The sequence below is a fragment of the Delphinapterus leucas genome, chromosome 7 (genome assembly GCF_059928025.1).
Source record: "Delphinapterus leucas isolate spDelLeu-1000000601 "Yukka" chromosome 7, BTC_Dleu_Yukka2, whole genome shotgun sequence".
NCBI classification, from domain to species: domain Eukaryota; kingdom Metazoa; phylum Chordata; class Mammalia; order Artiodactyla; family Monodontidae; genus Delphinapterus; species Delphinapterus leucas.
This window is the reverse complement of record NC_143135.1, coordinates 7,160,063-7,177,507: the sequence shown is the minus strand read 5'-3', so window position 1 is coordinate 7,177,507 and position 17,445 is coordinate 7,160,063. Positions and strand designations below refer to the sequence as shown.

Sequence of the window (17,445 nt, the reverse complement as noted above, 5' to 3'; positions counted from 1 at the left end):
CCGAGGAGAGCTGGGTCCGGCCTGGGAGTCCTACCCCTCTGGCTCAGTTCCTCCGTTCTTCCAGGCTAACCTCGGAAAAGGGGGCCTCGGACTCTATCCCCCAGGGCCTTTGGGGGCTGGGGCTGCTGACGTGGGTGATTTTCAGGAAGAAGAGGCTGGGCGGGGAAGGAAGGGCTGAGTCAGTCCCTGTGCGGTGATTACAGGTCCGTGGGTGCGGGGAGTTGCTGTGGGACTGGGGGGCCGAGGGGTGGGGACTGGGCTTATCTCAGGATCAAGGCGAGGCTCCAGGCTGAGAAGAAGGAATTTGAATATCACATTTTTTTTTTGGATTTTTTGGCCGTGCCGCACAGCATGTGGGATCTTAGTTCCCCGACCAGGGATCGAACCCATGCTCCCTGCATTGCAGGTACAGAGTCTTAACCACTGGACCTCCAGGGAAGCCCCTTGGGGCATTGCTTCACCCAGGCTTCCTTGCCTCTAACCTGTCCTGAATGTCCCTCAGGGTCCTACCCCCTCAGACACCGGGGTGTCCAGGAGTCCTTCCAGCAAGAATAGTCCAGGCCCTGGCTGAGGCAGCAGACCCTCAGTCAGGCTGGGCAGGGGGCACTTGGCCTGAGTGTCTACGGGGTCAGAAATGCAGGACACCCTGGCCCTCCCATGGCTCAGGATCCCGGCCTCACCACCCATACTTGGGCCTTTACACACTGCCTGAGAAGTTGCATAAAAAAGCCAGTTTTAGTCAATGAAATCCTGTTTTATAAATGCTCATTAATTGCAGGGCTGCCATGGCAACACTGGGCGTATCTGCAAAGATCTCGTCCATTCAGCAGAGCTGAGAGCTGCCAGCAGTCCCATCCCCAGGGATTCCTCAGGCCCCAGCCAAGTGACATGACCGCATCTGTGAATGGGGAGAATGAACCACCTACCTGAGTGCTTGCAAAGCACAGAACCCAGTGCCTGGCACAAAGCAGGCCTTGGATGTGGGCTTTGTGGGGGCTGTATCTCTGGCTGATGGCAGGAGAGCAGCACAGGGAGCCGGCACTGGGCGGAGCCATGTCACAGCCAGGTGGGATTAAAACAGTCCCCAGAGCGCAGTTCCTGTGGCTTTGGGTCCTGGTTGGGAGGATGGCTAGTCGCTGAGGGAGGGGTCCGGGGGTTGGGTCAGGCTCGGGGGCCAAATCTGCTGCTCTCTATCCATCCCCCAAGGCTCCCCAACTGCACACACACACACACACACACACACACACACACACACCCCAGAACCTCTCCAAAGGGCTCTGGAGTTCGTTCCTGGCTTTGAATGACCTTGGATGAGGGTCTTTGCCTCTGCAAGCTTTCACCTCTGTAACTTTGTTTTGCCACCAGCCCTGAATGGAGCTCCTGACCTTCCCCGAGCCCCTTCCTCCAATGGAGGACGCTCAGCTGATGGGCAGGGCTGCGTCTCAGCCTCCCTCTTGCAGGCTCAGGGGGGTCATTATTACAGTCATCTATGCATCATTAGACTCATTCCAGGTCAGGTGACAAGGCCAGTCACCACCCCCCAAAGCTCCTGTTATAATGTTTCCACGAAACTCCTGCCTGCGGGGACTGTGTGGTCCCATCAACAATACACTCGCAAGTCCCTTCTCTTGCTTGGGACTCATGTAACTCCCATTTTACAGGCAAGAAGGCTCAGAAAGGGACTGTCCTTTCTTCGTCTGTGGCCACAGAGCAAGTCAGCAGCACAGCCAGCTCAGAACCTGGGTCTGTGGCTCAGAAGCAGTGCTCAGGGCCTGGCACCTAGCTGTCCCCCTACCTGGCTGTGTGTGGGAAGGAAGGCGGGGTGGGGGGTGACAATGGCTGGGTGAGAAGACTGAGTGGGGACGAGGGCCCAGAGCCAGCATGTCTTGCCACTTGCAGTCTAAGTAGATCACTGTCAGGGCCCGAGCTTCGGTTTCCATTTCTGTAAAGGGGGATAGTGATGCTGGCTCTGCCCACCTTGCTGGGCTCTCAGAGGATTTGAGGAGCTCAGGGGCAAGAGGCACTTGGTAAGGGGCACAGGCAAGCCTGGGTGGGTGGATTCTTGGCAGAGCCTGGGTGGCAGGAAGGGAGAGAGGTACAATACTTATCCACACACACGACAATTTGGCCCAGGGCCCCATTCCTCCACTGTCCAGGCCTCAGTTTTCCTCTGAGCCACCAGGCCAGTCCTGGCAGAATCCACCTGACTGATGCTCCCTGGGGAGTTAAAGGAGGGGCCTGGAAGGCTCAAGGTTAAAACCTGAAACTTCCCCGTATTAGTTTTCTGTTGCTGCTGTAACAAACCAACACAAACTTGGGGGCTTAAAACAACACAAATTTATTAACTTACGGTTCTGTTGGTTTGAAGTCCAACATGGGTCTAAAATCAAGCAGTCAGCTGGGCCGTGTTCCTTCTGGAGGTTCTGGGGGAGAATCTGTTTCCTTGACTTTTCCAGCTTCTAGAGGCCACCCACATGCTTTTGTCTGTGGCCCCTTCCTCCATCTTCCAAAGCAGCAACACAGCATTTCTGTGTCATCACATCTCTTTCTCTGACTCTCCTGTCTCCCTCTTCCACTTTTAAGGACCATCATGATTACATTGGGCCCACCCGGATAATTCAGGATAATCTCTCTATTTTAAAGTCAGTTGATTAGTAACTGTAATTCCATTGGCAACCTTAATTATTCTTTGCTGTGTAACGAAATATATTCACAGGTTCCAGAGACTAGGACATGGACATCTTTAGGGAGGGGCCATTTGCCTACTCCACTCCCCTTCTCCCCATCCTTCCCTCCCTCAGGATGCCTTCCTGAACCCCTCTCCCTAAGAGTCCCTCCCACATTTACAGTATGGAAGCTTTCATCATCCTGGTCACATTGTACGGTCACAGCTGTCACCCTCCAGAAAGCAAGGTCCCCTCACCTCATTACCATCCACCCTTCCTTTGCCCCACTCTTCTTAGCACTTGCTCCCTCAGACGGGTATCACAGTCTACTTGGGGACTTGGGTTTCCTCCATTTCCCTTCATTGGACAGTAGGTCCCAGTCCGGAGGGGGCTGCATCCCCAGCGACAAGAACAGCGCCTGGCACCTATAGATGCAAAATTATCTGCTGAATCACTGAAAGGAGCAAGGGCAGAGTTCCCTTTAGTCTATCTCCAGCTCCTGTGTAGGGCCTGCCCTTCAGTAAATGTTGCTCGTACTGAATGAATGAAAGAATGAATGAACCAACCAACCAGCCAATCAACTAATGTTGGAATGAGTCTAAGTACGGGTCCCACCCCAACCCCGGAAGCCACTTAGCCTGACAGCAAATACGGGCATGGTCCGGCCACTCCGCCCGCACACACCCTCAATGCCCTTTATTCTAAGGGGCGGCAAACTCCTGAAAGCTCTCGGAAGTCTGTAATATTTTAACATAGACGCTTCTAAGGCCTCATTCATTTCCTTAGTAGTCACTGAATACACTTGTGCGGGCGCCTCCCCGGACCCGGCCCTCCTAGAACCGAGAGTTTTGGTTCCGACGGGCACAGCCGGAGTCCGCGGAGTCCAGCCCGGGCACCCGACGCCGCCTGGGCCGCAGCCGCCCGAGCTTGGACTGGACCCCCGGGCCCGCGCGGCTGCTGGACCCCCGCGCTGCGCCTCCAAAGGGGGATCCCAGGCGGGCCAGGGAGTAGGGCGAGGCTGTGGGCGGGGCCTAGTTGGGGCGGTCCCGGCATTGGCTCCGCGGCAGGAGGCGGGGCTTTAGGGGCCACTGTCAGCACTGTAAGTTCACAGCCCAGGTCTGTCCCATCGTCGCGCGGTCCAGCTCCTGAGCTTTCGCCGCCCGCCGGTCAGTCGCTTGAACGCGCTCAAGGTGAGTTCAGGCCGGGACTCTGCGGCCCGACCGCGGCTCCTAGGGAGGCCCATCCTTGAGGCGCCGCATCCCAGCTCGCGCCCCGGTCCCCGACTCACCTCCACGTAGATCCTTTCCCGGGTGCCTCGGGCTGCACCATGTTTCCCGCCCGCGCCTTGGTCCCGGCGGCCACGCCCGCTTCCCCCTCGGCCTGCGGGGCGCCGCGCATCCCGAACCTGAACTCCCGGTCCAGCCCTCCACACTGCGCCAGAGCCCCCGCCCCCTACCCCAGGACCCGGGAGTGCCCTCCCGCCGCCATCCCCGCCCGGGCTCAGGGTCGTATTTTTAGTCGATGGTGAGGTGTCCTCCTATCTTTAGCCGTGGCCGCGAGTGTCCTGAAACGGATCCGGACTGCGCTGGGCTGCACTCGGGCAGAGGGCTGGGAGGGGTCGGCGCTGGAACCCGAGCTGGGGCTGAGGAGCCGGACCCACGGGAGCCAGGGGCGGGGGCTGCACGCCGGAGCTCTGGCCCTGAGCCGAGCGGACACTCGGACATCGCCCAGGCCGGAAAGCACGGGGGAGGCTCCTCCCTGAGTTTGGATACCCGGGCAGGGTCCAGGATCTCTCCCTTTCCCCCCACTGTCGGGTTGTAAGACCAGAGCCCCCCAAGAGAAGAAGATCCCGCAGACAATCCTCACCTGGTACGTCAACGTGCGGCTCCTTGGGGGAGCAGGAGACGCTCTGGAGACCCGGGTGCGCGCCGGGAACCCTCCGGGACGAGGGGCAGTAGAGGGAGAGAGCGCGCCACCTAGTGGCCGCGGAGCCGAGCGCCGCTCCGCACAGCGACGCTGGGAGACCCCGTTGCCAGCGAGGGGGACTCTACGAAGGCAGGCTAAGTCCTGGCCGGCAGGCGGAGGCGGACCCCTCTGCTCGGGGGCTGTTCATTTTTGGTCTTGTTTGGAACACTGTCCCCGGAGAACCAAAATGCTTGAGGAAGGCCCTACAGCTATTGGCTGAATAAATATCGGGGCTGACAAGTGACCCGCTAACCCTGTCTTTGTACATCGGCCCTCTCTCTCGCTTGCAGTATGGCAGTAGGGTCTCCAGTAGCCCCCTGGTAATGGCTTTATTGTCATCCCATTTCATAGACGAGGAAGGTGAGGCCCAGAGAGGAAAGTTGTCTTCCCAAGGTTAGGGTGAGTTCCAGGTAGAGATGGGTTCAAGGTCAGAGGCCTGCTTTTTGAACACTCCTGGTGGAGAGCGGCCTAGTATTTCTTGTGACAGGAGGGGTTCTGCATCCAGGAAGTCATTTTCTCTAAAGGAGGCCCTGGGCTCCTTCCAGAGCAAGCCCACAGAGCTGGGATGTCTCCCATCTGCTCCTCCCAAAGCTGCAGGAAGCCCCCCCCCGTCCCAGGCCCCTAGAGCCTTGTCCTGATGGAGAGCTCATTCTCACATCTCTGGACACTTGCAAATTGAGAGAGGGGGCCAACCAAGAGGTAGGACTTAAATGAAGGAAGCCTGGGGACCCGGTGGCCCCAGCCCAGGTGGGAGCCTATTTCTCTCCTGCTCCCCAAGCAGTTCACAGAGGTTGACACGGACCACTGCATCGGAGCCACTGGGACCCAGCTACGTAGTAGTGCCCACTCTTCCTCTTACTAGCTGGGTGACCTCAGCAAAGTTGCTTAACATCTCTGAGTTTCAGCTTCTGCCTCTGTAAAGGCCAGTAATGACACCCACCGTGCTGTGCCTGGGACGCTAAAATGGAAACCATGCAAGGGTAGCTGGAGCCTGGGGTCTTGTAGTTGCCAAATCTGAATACTTGGGGCTTGACGGTTGCAATTCCCAGCCCTCCCCTGGTGGTTGAGGCTGGCCCAACCCTTCCCCCCAGCCTCAGTTCTCCCCACATCTGGAATTGGGTGGGTACATCTGGCTCAGAGCAAGAGAGCTGTCAGGGACGCCGGATTTGTTGTGGAAACATTCAGGCTGTCTTGGCACCCCTGAATGATGGGAGGGAACTGGCCCAAGTTCTGGGCAGATCCCATCAGTTAGCCCCCCTCTCCGTGAGTGAAAAGGAAGGAAAAGCTACCCCAAGACTTCTCCTGCCAAGGGGACAGATAGGATGTGTGTCAGCATGCCCCCAGGCCTGGCATGGTGGGCACAGATAAATGTTTGTTAGATAAAGGAGTGATGGGAGTCCAAGACTTCAACTTCAGAGCACTCCCTGCCTCCCTCTCCCTCCCTCCAGCTTCTTCCAAGCCTTGCTGGAATTCTGCCGCCAGAGAGTCATTCCTTTGTTTCCTATTAATCTGCAGGTGCTCTGGGAGGGGCAAGATGTCCGGTCTCTTTGGCTCAGCTCGACTGACCCAGGGTGTCCGGTCCTGGGGTGGGGTTTCCTGAGTAAGGGCCTGGGCTGGGGGGGTGTAGCTGGGACTCAGCCTCTCCTGCATCCTCTTTCCTCCTTCCTGCTCCCTCCTGCCAGTCCCCTCACTCTTCCCTCGCCCTGCCGGGCCTGGCCTGGGATGAATAATGGGGCAGAGGACCTGGCAGAGGCCTCCCTGATGCTGCTCGGTGCTTCCCCAGTGATTTCCCACCTGCTCAGCCCCTGTTGGCCTGGGGAGAGTGGGCTCATCTAGTTACCTGCTGGGTGACCTTGGACAAGTTTCTTTGCCTTCCATGCTCTGATTCTACACATCAGGCCAATCCCCCACCGTGGGAACTAGAGGAAGTGCTTGCTCCACTTCCTTTTTCTGTCAAAGCTGCACGATACCCCTCCAGAGTGTATTTATTTTTTCCACATTAAAAATATCTTTATTTTTTCTGACTACATGAATAACACGTGCTCATAAATAATACATGCTTCTTATTAAGAATTTGAGCTTATAGGGCTTCCCTGGTGGCGCAGTGGTTGAGAATCTGCCTGCCAATGCAGGGGACACAGGTTCGAGCCCTGGTCTGGGAAGATCCCACATGCTGCGGAGCAACTAGGCACTTGAGCCACAACTACTGAGCCTGCGTGTCTGGAGCCTGTGCTCCGCAACAAGAGAGGCCACGATAGTGAGAGGCCCGCGCACCGCGATGAAGAGTGGCCCCCACTAGCTGCAACTAGAGAAAGCCCTCGCAGAGAAACGAAGACCCAAAACAGCCATAAATAAATACATAAATAAATAAAAAGAGTTCCTTTAAAAAAAATTTTAAAAAAAAAAGAATTTGAGCTTATAAAAGTATGAACAAGAGAGGGAAGTCACCTGAAATTCTACCACTTTGAGAGAACCGCCATCAACATTTTGATGACCATCCTTTCATATTTGGCTTACATATATCATTTCTTAGTAATGGACCCCAGATATTAATTTTTTCTGAGGACAACTTTCCTCCCATGTCACAAGCCCCACACCCCATCCCTGCCCTCTACCCCAGTCTAGGTATCCCCTATGACAACCTAGTGCCAGCCTTCTATATTCTTCTCTGTTCCTATATCGGATATAATCCTATGCAGACCTGTATATGTAGGTACACATAGCTGCATGTTCAGGGAGTGGGGAGGAGAGCTGGTCAATGTTTTCAAAAAATGGAATCTTCTAGACTACATTTTTTCATTTTGCTTCTCTCTCTCTGCAATGCCTTATGGGAATCCCTCCAAAATGTCCGATAGCTCTAATTTTATTTATTTATTTATTTGTTTGTTTGTTTGTTTATTTAGTGGCTTGTGGGATCTTAGTTCCCCTACCAGAGATTGAACCCCGGCCACAGCAGTGAAAGCGCTGAGTCCTAACCACTGAACTGCCAGGGGATTCCCTGACGGCTCTAATTTTAAAATGGGAATGATAGGAGGGTGGTTGTGATGATTAAATGAGATGTGTGTGCAAAGAACTCAACGAAATTCCAGGCACAGAGCAGAGCTGCCACGCCCCAGATATTTGTATCCCCCACTCCATCTTCCCCTTAGGCGCTGGGGCAGGGAGGAGGGGCAGAAGCTACATTAAGCTTAGGCCCTGCCCATAAGGAACTCCTAACGGAGAGGAGGAGAAAAGGGAAGCTCTGAGCAGGTGACCTCACTTCCAGTAGGATGTGATCGGGCCAAATGGGAGGTGTCGGTCGTTATGCACTGTTGGCTGAACTCCTGCTGTGCCAGGCCTGGGAGGATGAGACAGAGGTTACAAAATCTCAATCCTCCGTCAAGTCGGGAGCTGAGACAAATCTGTGAGACCCCCAGACAATTTGGCACTGGTCATGTCTTGGGCACAGTTGAATGCAGACCACAGTGATGAGCAGAGCTGGGGACTCAGGGCAAGAGATCAGAGCCAGGGCAGGTATGTGACTTCAGTCCTGTCGCTTAGGTTCCCCACTCACAGAGGGAGGGGCTTGGCGCTGCTGATCCAGGCCTTGAGGTGCAACAAGTCCGTGAGTGAACACAGGCTTCGGCCAGGAGGGCTCCCCACAGGAGTGCAGCGCCACGTGGGCTCCCAGGGCTGATGAAAGAGACCCAGAAACAAGATGGATGCCTCTGCCTTTGTCCTTCTGTCCCTGACTTGTACCCTTGATGTTTGAGTTCCTCAGCCCTGGACCAGAGAGAAGCTGGCGAGGACGAGCCCAGAGAGCATCACTGCCTACGAGCTCTGCACCTTCCTGCTTCCAGTTTTCAGACGAGTTTTCAACCCTCTTGGGAGAAAGTGATTTTTGTTATCTCGATCCTCTGACTTCATCGATAGTTTATCTTTCTTTTCCAAATTCCTTGGGCCAACTTTGGTCACACCACACGCACTTGGCACGTGTTTGGTGTCTGGAAACCTCCCTCTAGGTGTTTCTTGAGGGTGGTGAGAGGAGGCAGCGGAGGCCGTGGTCCTGCGAGCAGACTGTCCAGGCCTGGGTGGTGAGGTCGCGATGTCCACCAAGGTGCCCATCTATCTGAAGCGCGGCAGCCGCAAAGGCAAGAAGGAGAAGCTGCGGGACCTGCTGTCCTCAGACATGATCAGCCCACCACTGGGGGACTTCCGCCACACCATTCACATCGGCAGTGGTGGTGGCAGTGACATGTTCGGTGACATCTCCTTCCTGCAAGGCAAGTTCCACCTCCTGCCGGGGACGGCAGTCGAGGAGGCCGAGGAGGATGGTGGCTTTGAGCTGCCCTTCCAATTCACGCGCACGGCCACCCTGTGCGGGCGGGAGCTCCCCGACGGGCCGTCCCCTCTGCTCAAGAACGCCATCTCCCTCCCGGTCATCGGCGGGCCCCAGGCACTCACCTTGCCTGCCGCCCAGGCCCCACCCAAACCCCCTCGCCTGCACCTGGAGAGCCCTCAGCCTTCCCCACAGCCCTCCCCGCAGGAGGCAGGGAGTATGGACGTCTGGCGGATTCCAGAGGCTGCCTCGACCCACAGTGGGCTGAGCTCCGAGTCTGGGGCTGAGGAGCCCTTCCTGTCCCACGCCAGCTCCCTGCTCTCCCTGCACGTAGACCTGGGGCCTTCCATCCTGGACGACGTTCTCCAGATCATGGACCAGGACCTGGGCCACCTGCAGATCCCCACATAGGACCCAAGAATGGCCAGGCTGGGGTGAATGCCAGAGACAGTTGGTGGACACGGCCCTGATCTAGAAGTCGGGGTCCCAAGGTCCCACCTGCGTGGTTGCTGGCCAGTGATTTCTCACTTTGAGCCTTTGTTTCCCCTCCCTCCCACCCTCTCCCCGTGGACAGAGTGGCCTCTTTGCTTTCCCCTAAGCCCCACGAGGATATGTGTAGACGTCAGCCCAAAGTGCCCTGTGCCTCCTGGGCCACCCAGACCCCCACCGCCAACTGCTCCTCAGACCCCTTGGACTGAGGCTCTGCTGAAATGGAATCTGCTTTTCACCTCCCTCTGCCTCAGCCCCATCAGCGCCCTGCTGGGGGGCGGAGGGTGAGGGAAGACGTGGGGCACAGCCAGCTGGGTCTTTGGCTCTGTGTCCTTAACTGGGAATATGGCATCAGTGACCGATGTCCCTCCGCCCCACCCCTCCTACATGACCAGGGGATTCTGGTTGCAATAAAACTTGCTGCTGCTGGTACTTGTGTTCGCCGTACCCTGCCCCCAGGCTCCTCTTGAAGTCAGGCCAGGCTCCGGGAGCTGTGGGCTGACCCTGGGGGAGACCCCAGCCCCAGAGGGCCTTGAACAGGGCGGGGCCTGCCTTCTGGAAGACGGTACCCCATTCCTAGCCCATAGTGAGAATGAAGCAGGAACGAACCAAGTGCCAATTGGGGATATTCTGTCATCAATTCGGGTGTTTGACAAGAGGCGGCCAAGCACCGGAGTAGGCCAGGAGCTGGCCCCGGGGGCTGGGGTTTGTCAGGGAGGCCCAAGAGGCAAGGAATAACCACAGGCCTGGTGCAGTGGGACCAACAGCTTCTCGGGCGCCAGAGGACTGAGGGAGCACACGGGAGGGCAGGCTGGGCCTGGGGCTGGGAGGGATCAGCCTTGCTCGTCAGCAGACCCATCTCATCAGCGCAGCCGACTGAGCACCTGCAGTGCATCAGACATGCTCCAAGTCTAGTGGGGGGAAGGAATTCAAATCTGTAAGCAAGTAAATTTCCAATAGTGTTGAACACTATGAAGAAAACACCAAGATCGGTAATGTCTGGGGCAAGGGTGCGGTGGTGTCGTGTTTCTGAGCCAAACCTGAGGGCTGACGGACTCATGCTCATGCATAAGCAAAGGCACTGAGGCACCAGAGTGAGTGACAGAGAGGATCTGACACGTGGCAAAAAGAGCAAAGGTCTCTGAGTCCAACCTAGCCTTGTGAGGCTCAGTTTCCCCATCTCTAAAATGCAGTCGGTGATACCTACATAACAACCTTGCAGGGTTGTTAAGCAAGTCAGGGATAACGTTTATTAGCGTGCACATGGAAGGTATTCAAACATGGTTATGGTGTGAGACATAAAGGAACCCGGGGCTCGGGAAAGGCAGGACCGTGAAGCTGGAAAACTGGGTCGGAGTCGGCTTAGAACAGTTCTCCTTGCAAGGCTGAAGCTGAGGCCATGCGAGCTGCCGAAAGAGTTTAAGCAGGAGAGACGGGGGGTCAGACCCAGGTTTTAGAAGGGTCACCAGCCAGGCCGAGTGGGGAGACGGACCAAAGATCAAAGAGGAAGAAGCCGTTGCAGGAAGAGGGCTGGCTCCTCGTGGGGACAGTGAGGAGGGAGAGGAGGGGAAGGTGCTGGCGTGGGGCTTGGTGTCTGACTGGTACAGACCACGTGGGCAGCTGGAGGCCAATGCCGGCCTCGGTGACCCCTCTTCCATTCTCTGCTGGTTCTTTTCCATCCTTCTGACCCTACAAATCTCAGACTCCCACCTCACCCCCAGCCTTTTCTACCTCTAGGCAGAGATTTCATATCAGAGGCCGAGACAGAATTAGACCAGGAGGCATTTTTCTTGACTACACTGATTTTTTTTTAAAAAGGTGATGCCTTTTTTTTTATTCTGGTAATACATATATAACAAGAAATTTACCATTTTAACCTTTTTTAAAATTTATTTATTTTTGGCTGTGTTGGGTCTCTGTTGCTGCATGCAGGCTTTCTCTAGTTGCGGTGAGCGGGGGCTACTCCTCATTGCGGTGCGCGGGCTTCTCATTGCCGTGGCTTCTCTTGTTGCATAGCACGGGCTCTAGAGCGCACGGGCTTAGTTGCTCCACAGCAGGTGGGATCTTCCCGGATCAGGGCTCGAACCCATGTCCCCTGCATTGGCAGGCGGGTTCTTAACCACTGCGCCACCAGGCAAGCCCTCATTTCAGCCATTTTTGGTTTTGTTTTTGTTTTTGCGGTACGCGGGCCTCTCACTGTTGTGGCCTCTCCCGTTGCGGAGCACAGGCTCCGGACGCGCAGGCTCAGCGGCCATGGCTCACGGGCCCAGCCACTCCGCGGCATGTGGGATCTTCCCGGACCGGGGCACGAACCCGTGTCCCCTGCATCGGCAGGCAGACTCTCAACCACTGCGCCACCAGGGAAGCCCCATTTCAACCATTTTTAAGCATATGGTTCAGTGGCATTAAGTACATTCACATTATTCTGCAACCATCACCACCATCCATTTCCAGAACTTTTTTCATCTTCCCGAAGTGAAATTCTGTACCCATTAAACACTAACTCCACATTTCCCCACACCCCCTGCCCCGGCCCCTGGCAGCCACCCTTCTACTTTATGTGTCTATGAATTTGACTACTCTAGGGACCTAATACAAGTGGAATCATACGGTATTTAGTTTGGGGGTTTGTTTTATTCTTTTGGCCGAGCCTCACAGCTTATGGGATCTTAGTTTCCAGACCAGGAATTGAACCAGGGCAGTGAAAGCACCGAGTCCTGACCACTGGACCACCAGGGAATTCCCTGTTTGTCTTTTTGTGACTGCCTTATTTCACTTAGCATGACGTCTTCAAGGTTTATCCGTGCTGTAGCATGTGTTGAAATTTCATTCTTTTTAAAAGCTGAGGACTTCCCTGGTGGCACAGTGGTTAAGCATCCACCTGCCAATGCAGGGGACATGGGTTTGATCCCTAGTCGAAGATCCCACATGCTGTGGAGCAACTAAGCCCGTGCACCACAACTACTGAGCCTGTGTTCTAGAGCCCGAAAGCCACAACTACTGAAGCCCACGCGCCTAGAGCCTGTGCTCCGCAACAAGAGAAGCCACCGCAATGAGAAGCCCACGCACCACAGCGAAGAGTAGCCCCCGCTCACCACACCTACAGAAAGCCCGCGTGCAGCAACAAAGACCCAACGCAGCCAAAAATAAATAAATAAATATTTTTTAAAAAGTTGAATAATATTCCATTGTCTGTATATTCCACATTTTGTTTATCCATCCATCCATCAATGGATACCTGGGTTGCTTCTGTCTTTGGCAATTGTGAACAATGCTGCTCTGAACGTGGGTGTACCCATATCTGTTTGAGTCCCTGCTTTCATTTCTTTTGGGTGTGTACACTGAAGTGGGATTGCTGGATCACATGATCATTCTATATTTAATTTCTTAAGGAATTGCCATTTTCCATAGGAGCTGCACCATTTTACGTTCCCACCAAACTTTTTGTTTTTAATCTGAAATTTTTGCCATCATTTACAGAATAGGAGATGTACTATCTGTAGTGGGATTTGAACCCACTGTGAGACCCCAAAGCCTGTACTCAACTGCAACCCTCTCCCCCAACAGGGGTTCAGTTTCAGACCCTGGTAAAGTGTGAAGGCAAAGGGTGGGGAGCTGAAGGCCAGCACCATCTTACCTGCAGGTTCCCCCTCAGTGCTTGAGTGGCTTGTCCCCATCTTCCCAGAAGGGGAAGACAAGAAAAAGGACACCTTCCTTATAGCTTCACCCAGCTGGAAGAAGGCACCTCAGCTTGGACCTGAGGTGAGGACAGAGTGGCCATGAAAGAGGGCCATTCTTGTCCCAGTTCCCCTGGCAGTGCTTACCCCACCTACCTTGCATCAGGCATCAGACCAAGGACCCTGGGAAACCACTCAGGGTTGCCATGTATGGGTGGAGAAAGGGGACTAGATGGCGAAACTGAAGCATCAGACTAGACTTGGGATACCTGCTTCACCAAGGTAGCCAGAGGCGGAGTGAAGGACTTTCCCTCTTCAACTTGGATAGTGCTATACATATACTACAGATACCACTTCCCACAAATAGGAGGACAAGTTGTCGTTGGACAGCCAAAAAAATGACAAATATGCCACGGGAATTCCCTGGTGGTCCAGTGGTTAGGACTCTGCGCTTTCACTGCTGTGGGCCCAGGTTCAATCCCTGGTCAGAGAGCTAAGATCCCGCAAGCCTCACGGCACAGCCAAAAATAAAAGACAAATATCCCTACAGTCCACTGTTTTAGATGGCCAATGTCCACGCATGTCCTTATTCTAGTATTTACTCTTAAAAATATCATAGGTAGGGCTTCCATGGTGGCGCAGTGGTTGAGAGTCCGCCTGCCGATGCAAGGGACGCGGGTTTGTGCCCGGGTCCGGGAGGATCCCGCGTGCCGCGGAGCGGCTGGGCCCGTGAGCCATGGCCGCTGGGCCTGTGCATCCGGGGCCTGTGCTCTGCAACAGGAGAGGCCACAACAGTGAGAGGCCCGTGTATTGTAAAAAAAATATATATATATATATATCATAGGTATTATTTTATATTATATATATATGTATATATATATCATCCCTGGTATAATACATCTATGCCTCTTTCTGTCCAAAATACATTCACTCATTTCCCAAAGGGAGACAACTTACAATCTTGTCAATGATCACATCCACTTCCAAGTCCAGTATTTCGAGATGATGTCCATTCCCCCTGCAACTCCTTTACCAGCCCATCTCAGTATTTTGCAAACTACAAACTACACTGTAAAGTTAATTACCACCAATATACCCTATACACAAGACTGGAGAGAAAGAGAGAAGAATGGGAGAATTAAAATACATAAAAAATACACTGGACACAGCAAGAAAAGAAATATATGTAGACTTTTCTACAACAAAGCTTTGTCTGGTGTGAATAACCTCCCTTCTTCACTACCCAGTTCTTGATACCTTTGCCTTCAACCTGCATCTTGCCTGTTCAGGGTTCTTTACCAGGTGACATGTCCTAAATCTTTTTTTTTAAAAGAATTTGAGTTCTTGGAGGATCTCCCTGTATAGACACTTCCCCGAAACTTTTTATTTTGGAGCATTTCCAACCCACAGAAATATTAGAAGGATAGTACAGTGTACCCCCATACACCTTCACCTAGATCTGCCAGTTATTACCATTTTGCCTCATTTGCTCTATCTCTTTAATATAAAAACTTTCTTCCTGACCTTCTGAACGTAAGTTGCAGACGTCATGACACTTCAGTATTTATTCCCATTGTCTTTCTTTAGCTTGCTTGGGCCTTATTTGGCTTCTGCAACGTGTGAATTCGTGTATTTCATCATTTTTGGAAAATTATTCATCACTTTCTCTTTAAATATTGCCTCTACCCCCTTTCTTTCTCCTTACCCTCTGGGACTCCAATTAAACGCATCTTAGATCTCTCTATATATCCTCTATGTTTCTAGTCTAATTCTGTATTTTCTTTTCTTTTGTCTTCCATGCTGTATTAAGGACAAGACAATGTCTTCCTATGTACCCTGTAGTTCACTCATTCTCTCTTCAGCAGTGCCTATTTGCTTTTTCACCAATTTATTGTGTTCTTAATTTTGGTGTTGGTATTTTTCAGTTGGATGAGTTCTATGTGGTTCTTTAAAAATTCTGTTGTGACACTTCTTAATAGAAATTTGTTGCCTGCAGATATTTTTACACTTGTCTTTATCTTCTTTAAACACAATAAGAAGTGTTATGTTATGGTCGGTATCAGATAATTCCAGCATCTTAAATCTGTATGGGTCAATCTGTGCTTTATATTGTTTGCAGTCAGTTTTTTCTTTCTTTCTTAATTTTATTTATTTTTAGCTGTGTTGGGTCTTCGTTGCTGCGTGCAGGCTTTCTCTAGTTGCTGTGAACAGGGGCTACTCTTTGTTGCGGTGCATGGGCTTCTCATTGTGGTGACTTCTCTTGTTGCAGAGCCCGGGCTCTAGAGCGCAGGCTCAGTAGCTGTGGCACATGGGTTTAGTTGCTCCGCCGCATGTGGGATCTTCCCGGACTGGGGTTCAAACCCGTGTCCCTTGCGTTGGCAGGCAGATTCTTAACCACTGCACTATCAGGGAAGCCCTGCAGTCAGTTCTTGTGCAAGGTTTCTTGTTTCTTTGTGTGCCTGATTATCTTTGACTAAGAGCTGGATATTGTATCTGAAAAAGTATTTTTAGAAATAATTTGAGGCCTTGGATGACAGTACATTCTTTCAGAAAGGATATTGCTTGGTCCCAAATATGCTTCTTTCTGCTAGGTGACTAGGGGAATTATAAGGATGGGTCCACTTAATCCAAGTTCAAGGCTTGAGCTTCCCTGGACCACCTGGATAATATGATTCTGGACTACTAGTCCACAGAAGTTAGGATCCCATCTTAAAGTGGGCATGTATTGGTAGTAGGGTATCTGACTTCTACCTTGGGCAGGCTCTGGGTTTTGATTTTGACCTTCCCCACCAAAGACCACCAAACAACAGCTTAGCTTCACAGTTATATCTTCCAGATCAGTAAATGTCCCCAGGACAAAAATTGCCTTGAATTCTGGGCTTACAGCTCTGGGCTTCAACCTCTTAAATGTTAGCTCAGGAATTCGTCACTATACTACTAGCTTGTCAATGCTTTTAAGTTTTTTTTCACTTCCTCTGTTTTTTTAGTTTGTATTCAGTGGGAAGGTTGGAATTAAATACCAAATCAGGTGGGCTTCCCTGGTGGTGCAGTGGTTAAGAATCCGCCTGCCAATGCGGGGACACAGGTTTGAGCCCTGGTCTGGGAAGATCCCACATGCTGCAGAGCAACTAAGTCCATGAACGACAGCTACTGAGGCTGTGCTCTACAGCCCCCGAGCCACAACTACTGAGCCCGTGAGCCACAACTACTGTAGCCCACGTGCCTAGAGCCCGCACACCGCAACGAAGAGTAGTCCCCGCTCTCTGCAACTAGAGAAAGCCCACACGCAGCAACGAAGACCCAACGCAGCCAAAACTAAAGAGAGAAAGAAAATAATTTTTTTTTTTTTTTTGCGGTCCGCGGGCCTCTCACTGTTGTGGCCTCTCTCGTTGCGGAGCACAGGCTCCGGACGCGCAGGCCCAGAGGCCATGGCTCACGGGCCCAGCCGCTCCGCGGCATGTGGGATCCTCCTGGACTGGGGCACGAACCTGTGTCCCCTGCATTAGCAAGCAGACTCTCAACCACTCTGCCACCAGGGAAGCCCCAGAAAATAATTTTTTGAAAACTACCCAATCAGGAGCCTGTCTCCCTGACTGTAATTTTTTTTTTTTTGGTCTCGCAGCTTGCGGGATCCTCGTTCCCCCACCAGGGATCGAACCCGGGCCCTCACAGTGAAAGCGCCGAGTCCTAACCACTGGATCGTCAGAGTATTCCCATCACTGAACATAATATTGAGCAGATCCCCTGGGTTTTGTTTATATTTCTCCCTGCCCCCACTGGGTAACAGCAATCCTATTTACCCTAGAGAATTAAAATCAGTCACCCCAGCCAACAATGGTACCCACTTTTTACTTTGCCCAGTGGCAGGTGGAACTCAAAATAGCCCACTGGCAGTCTCAGATCCTAATTTAGAGAAAACATTTTTGTGCCCCCTGGTGGAAGCATTCCTTCATTGGGTCCTAAAGGCTGTAGATCAGCCAGAGCTCTGAGCGACAGAAACAGAAAACAAACATTTTGCAAAAGAGTCATTAGTTGAGCTTGCAAGAGGCTGCACCCCGACTTCCACTGCTTGGTTCCTGTCTGTAAGAGTAACACTATATATATATATCGGTCACTGGTTCAGAGCATAGGGAGTATCTGTTATTCAGTGATGGAGTATTTCTTAAAAGAATCCTAAAAGAATCAAAACCCATTGGTGCTGCGCTCATAAACTGCCTTTTCAATAATAGAGAACTAGCCTACTTACCATTTCTAATATTTTTTATTTAAAAATTTTTATTGAGACATACCTACAGAGAAGTGCACAAATCTTGTGTAGGTCAATGAATTT

General features: G+C 52.6%; 1 protein-coding gene across 3 annotated transcripts; it reads left to right on the top strand.

The window, feature by feature from the left end:
• Positions 1 to 3,715: 3,715 nt before the first annotated feature.
• CDC42EP2 (CDC42 effector protein 2) lies at positions 3,716 to 16,700 on the top strand. Of its 3 annotated transcripts, none has more exons than XM_022591502.3 (2): positions 3,716 to 3,856; positions 8,392 to 16,700. In XM_022591502.3, exon 2 carries the CDS (start codon positions 8,716 to 8,718, stop codon positions 9,358 to 9,360), a length of 645 nt encoding a protein of 214 aa, XP_022447210.1. In that variant the 5' UTR covers positions 3,716 to 3,856; positions 8,392 to 8,715; the 3' UTR covers positions 9,361 to 16,700. The 3 variants fall into 3 exon arrangements, with proteins under 3 accessions (XP_022447210.1, XP_089770660.1, XP_022447209.1); XM_089914534.1 differs by having other exon boundaries at positions 8,384 to 16,700; XM_022591501.3 differs by having other exon boundaries at positions 8,172 to 16,700.
• Positions 16,701 to 17,445: the final 745 nt, after the last annotated feature.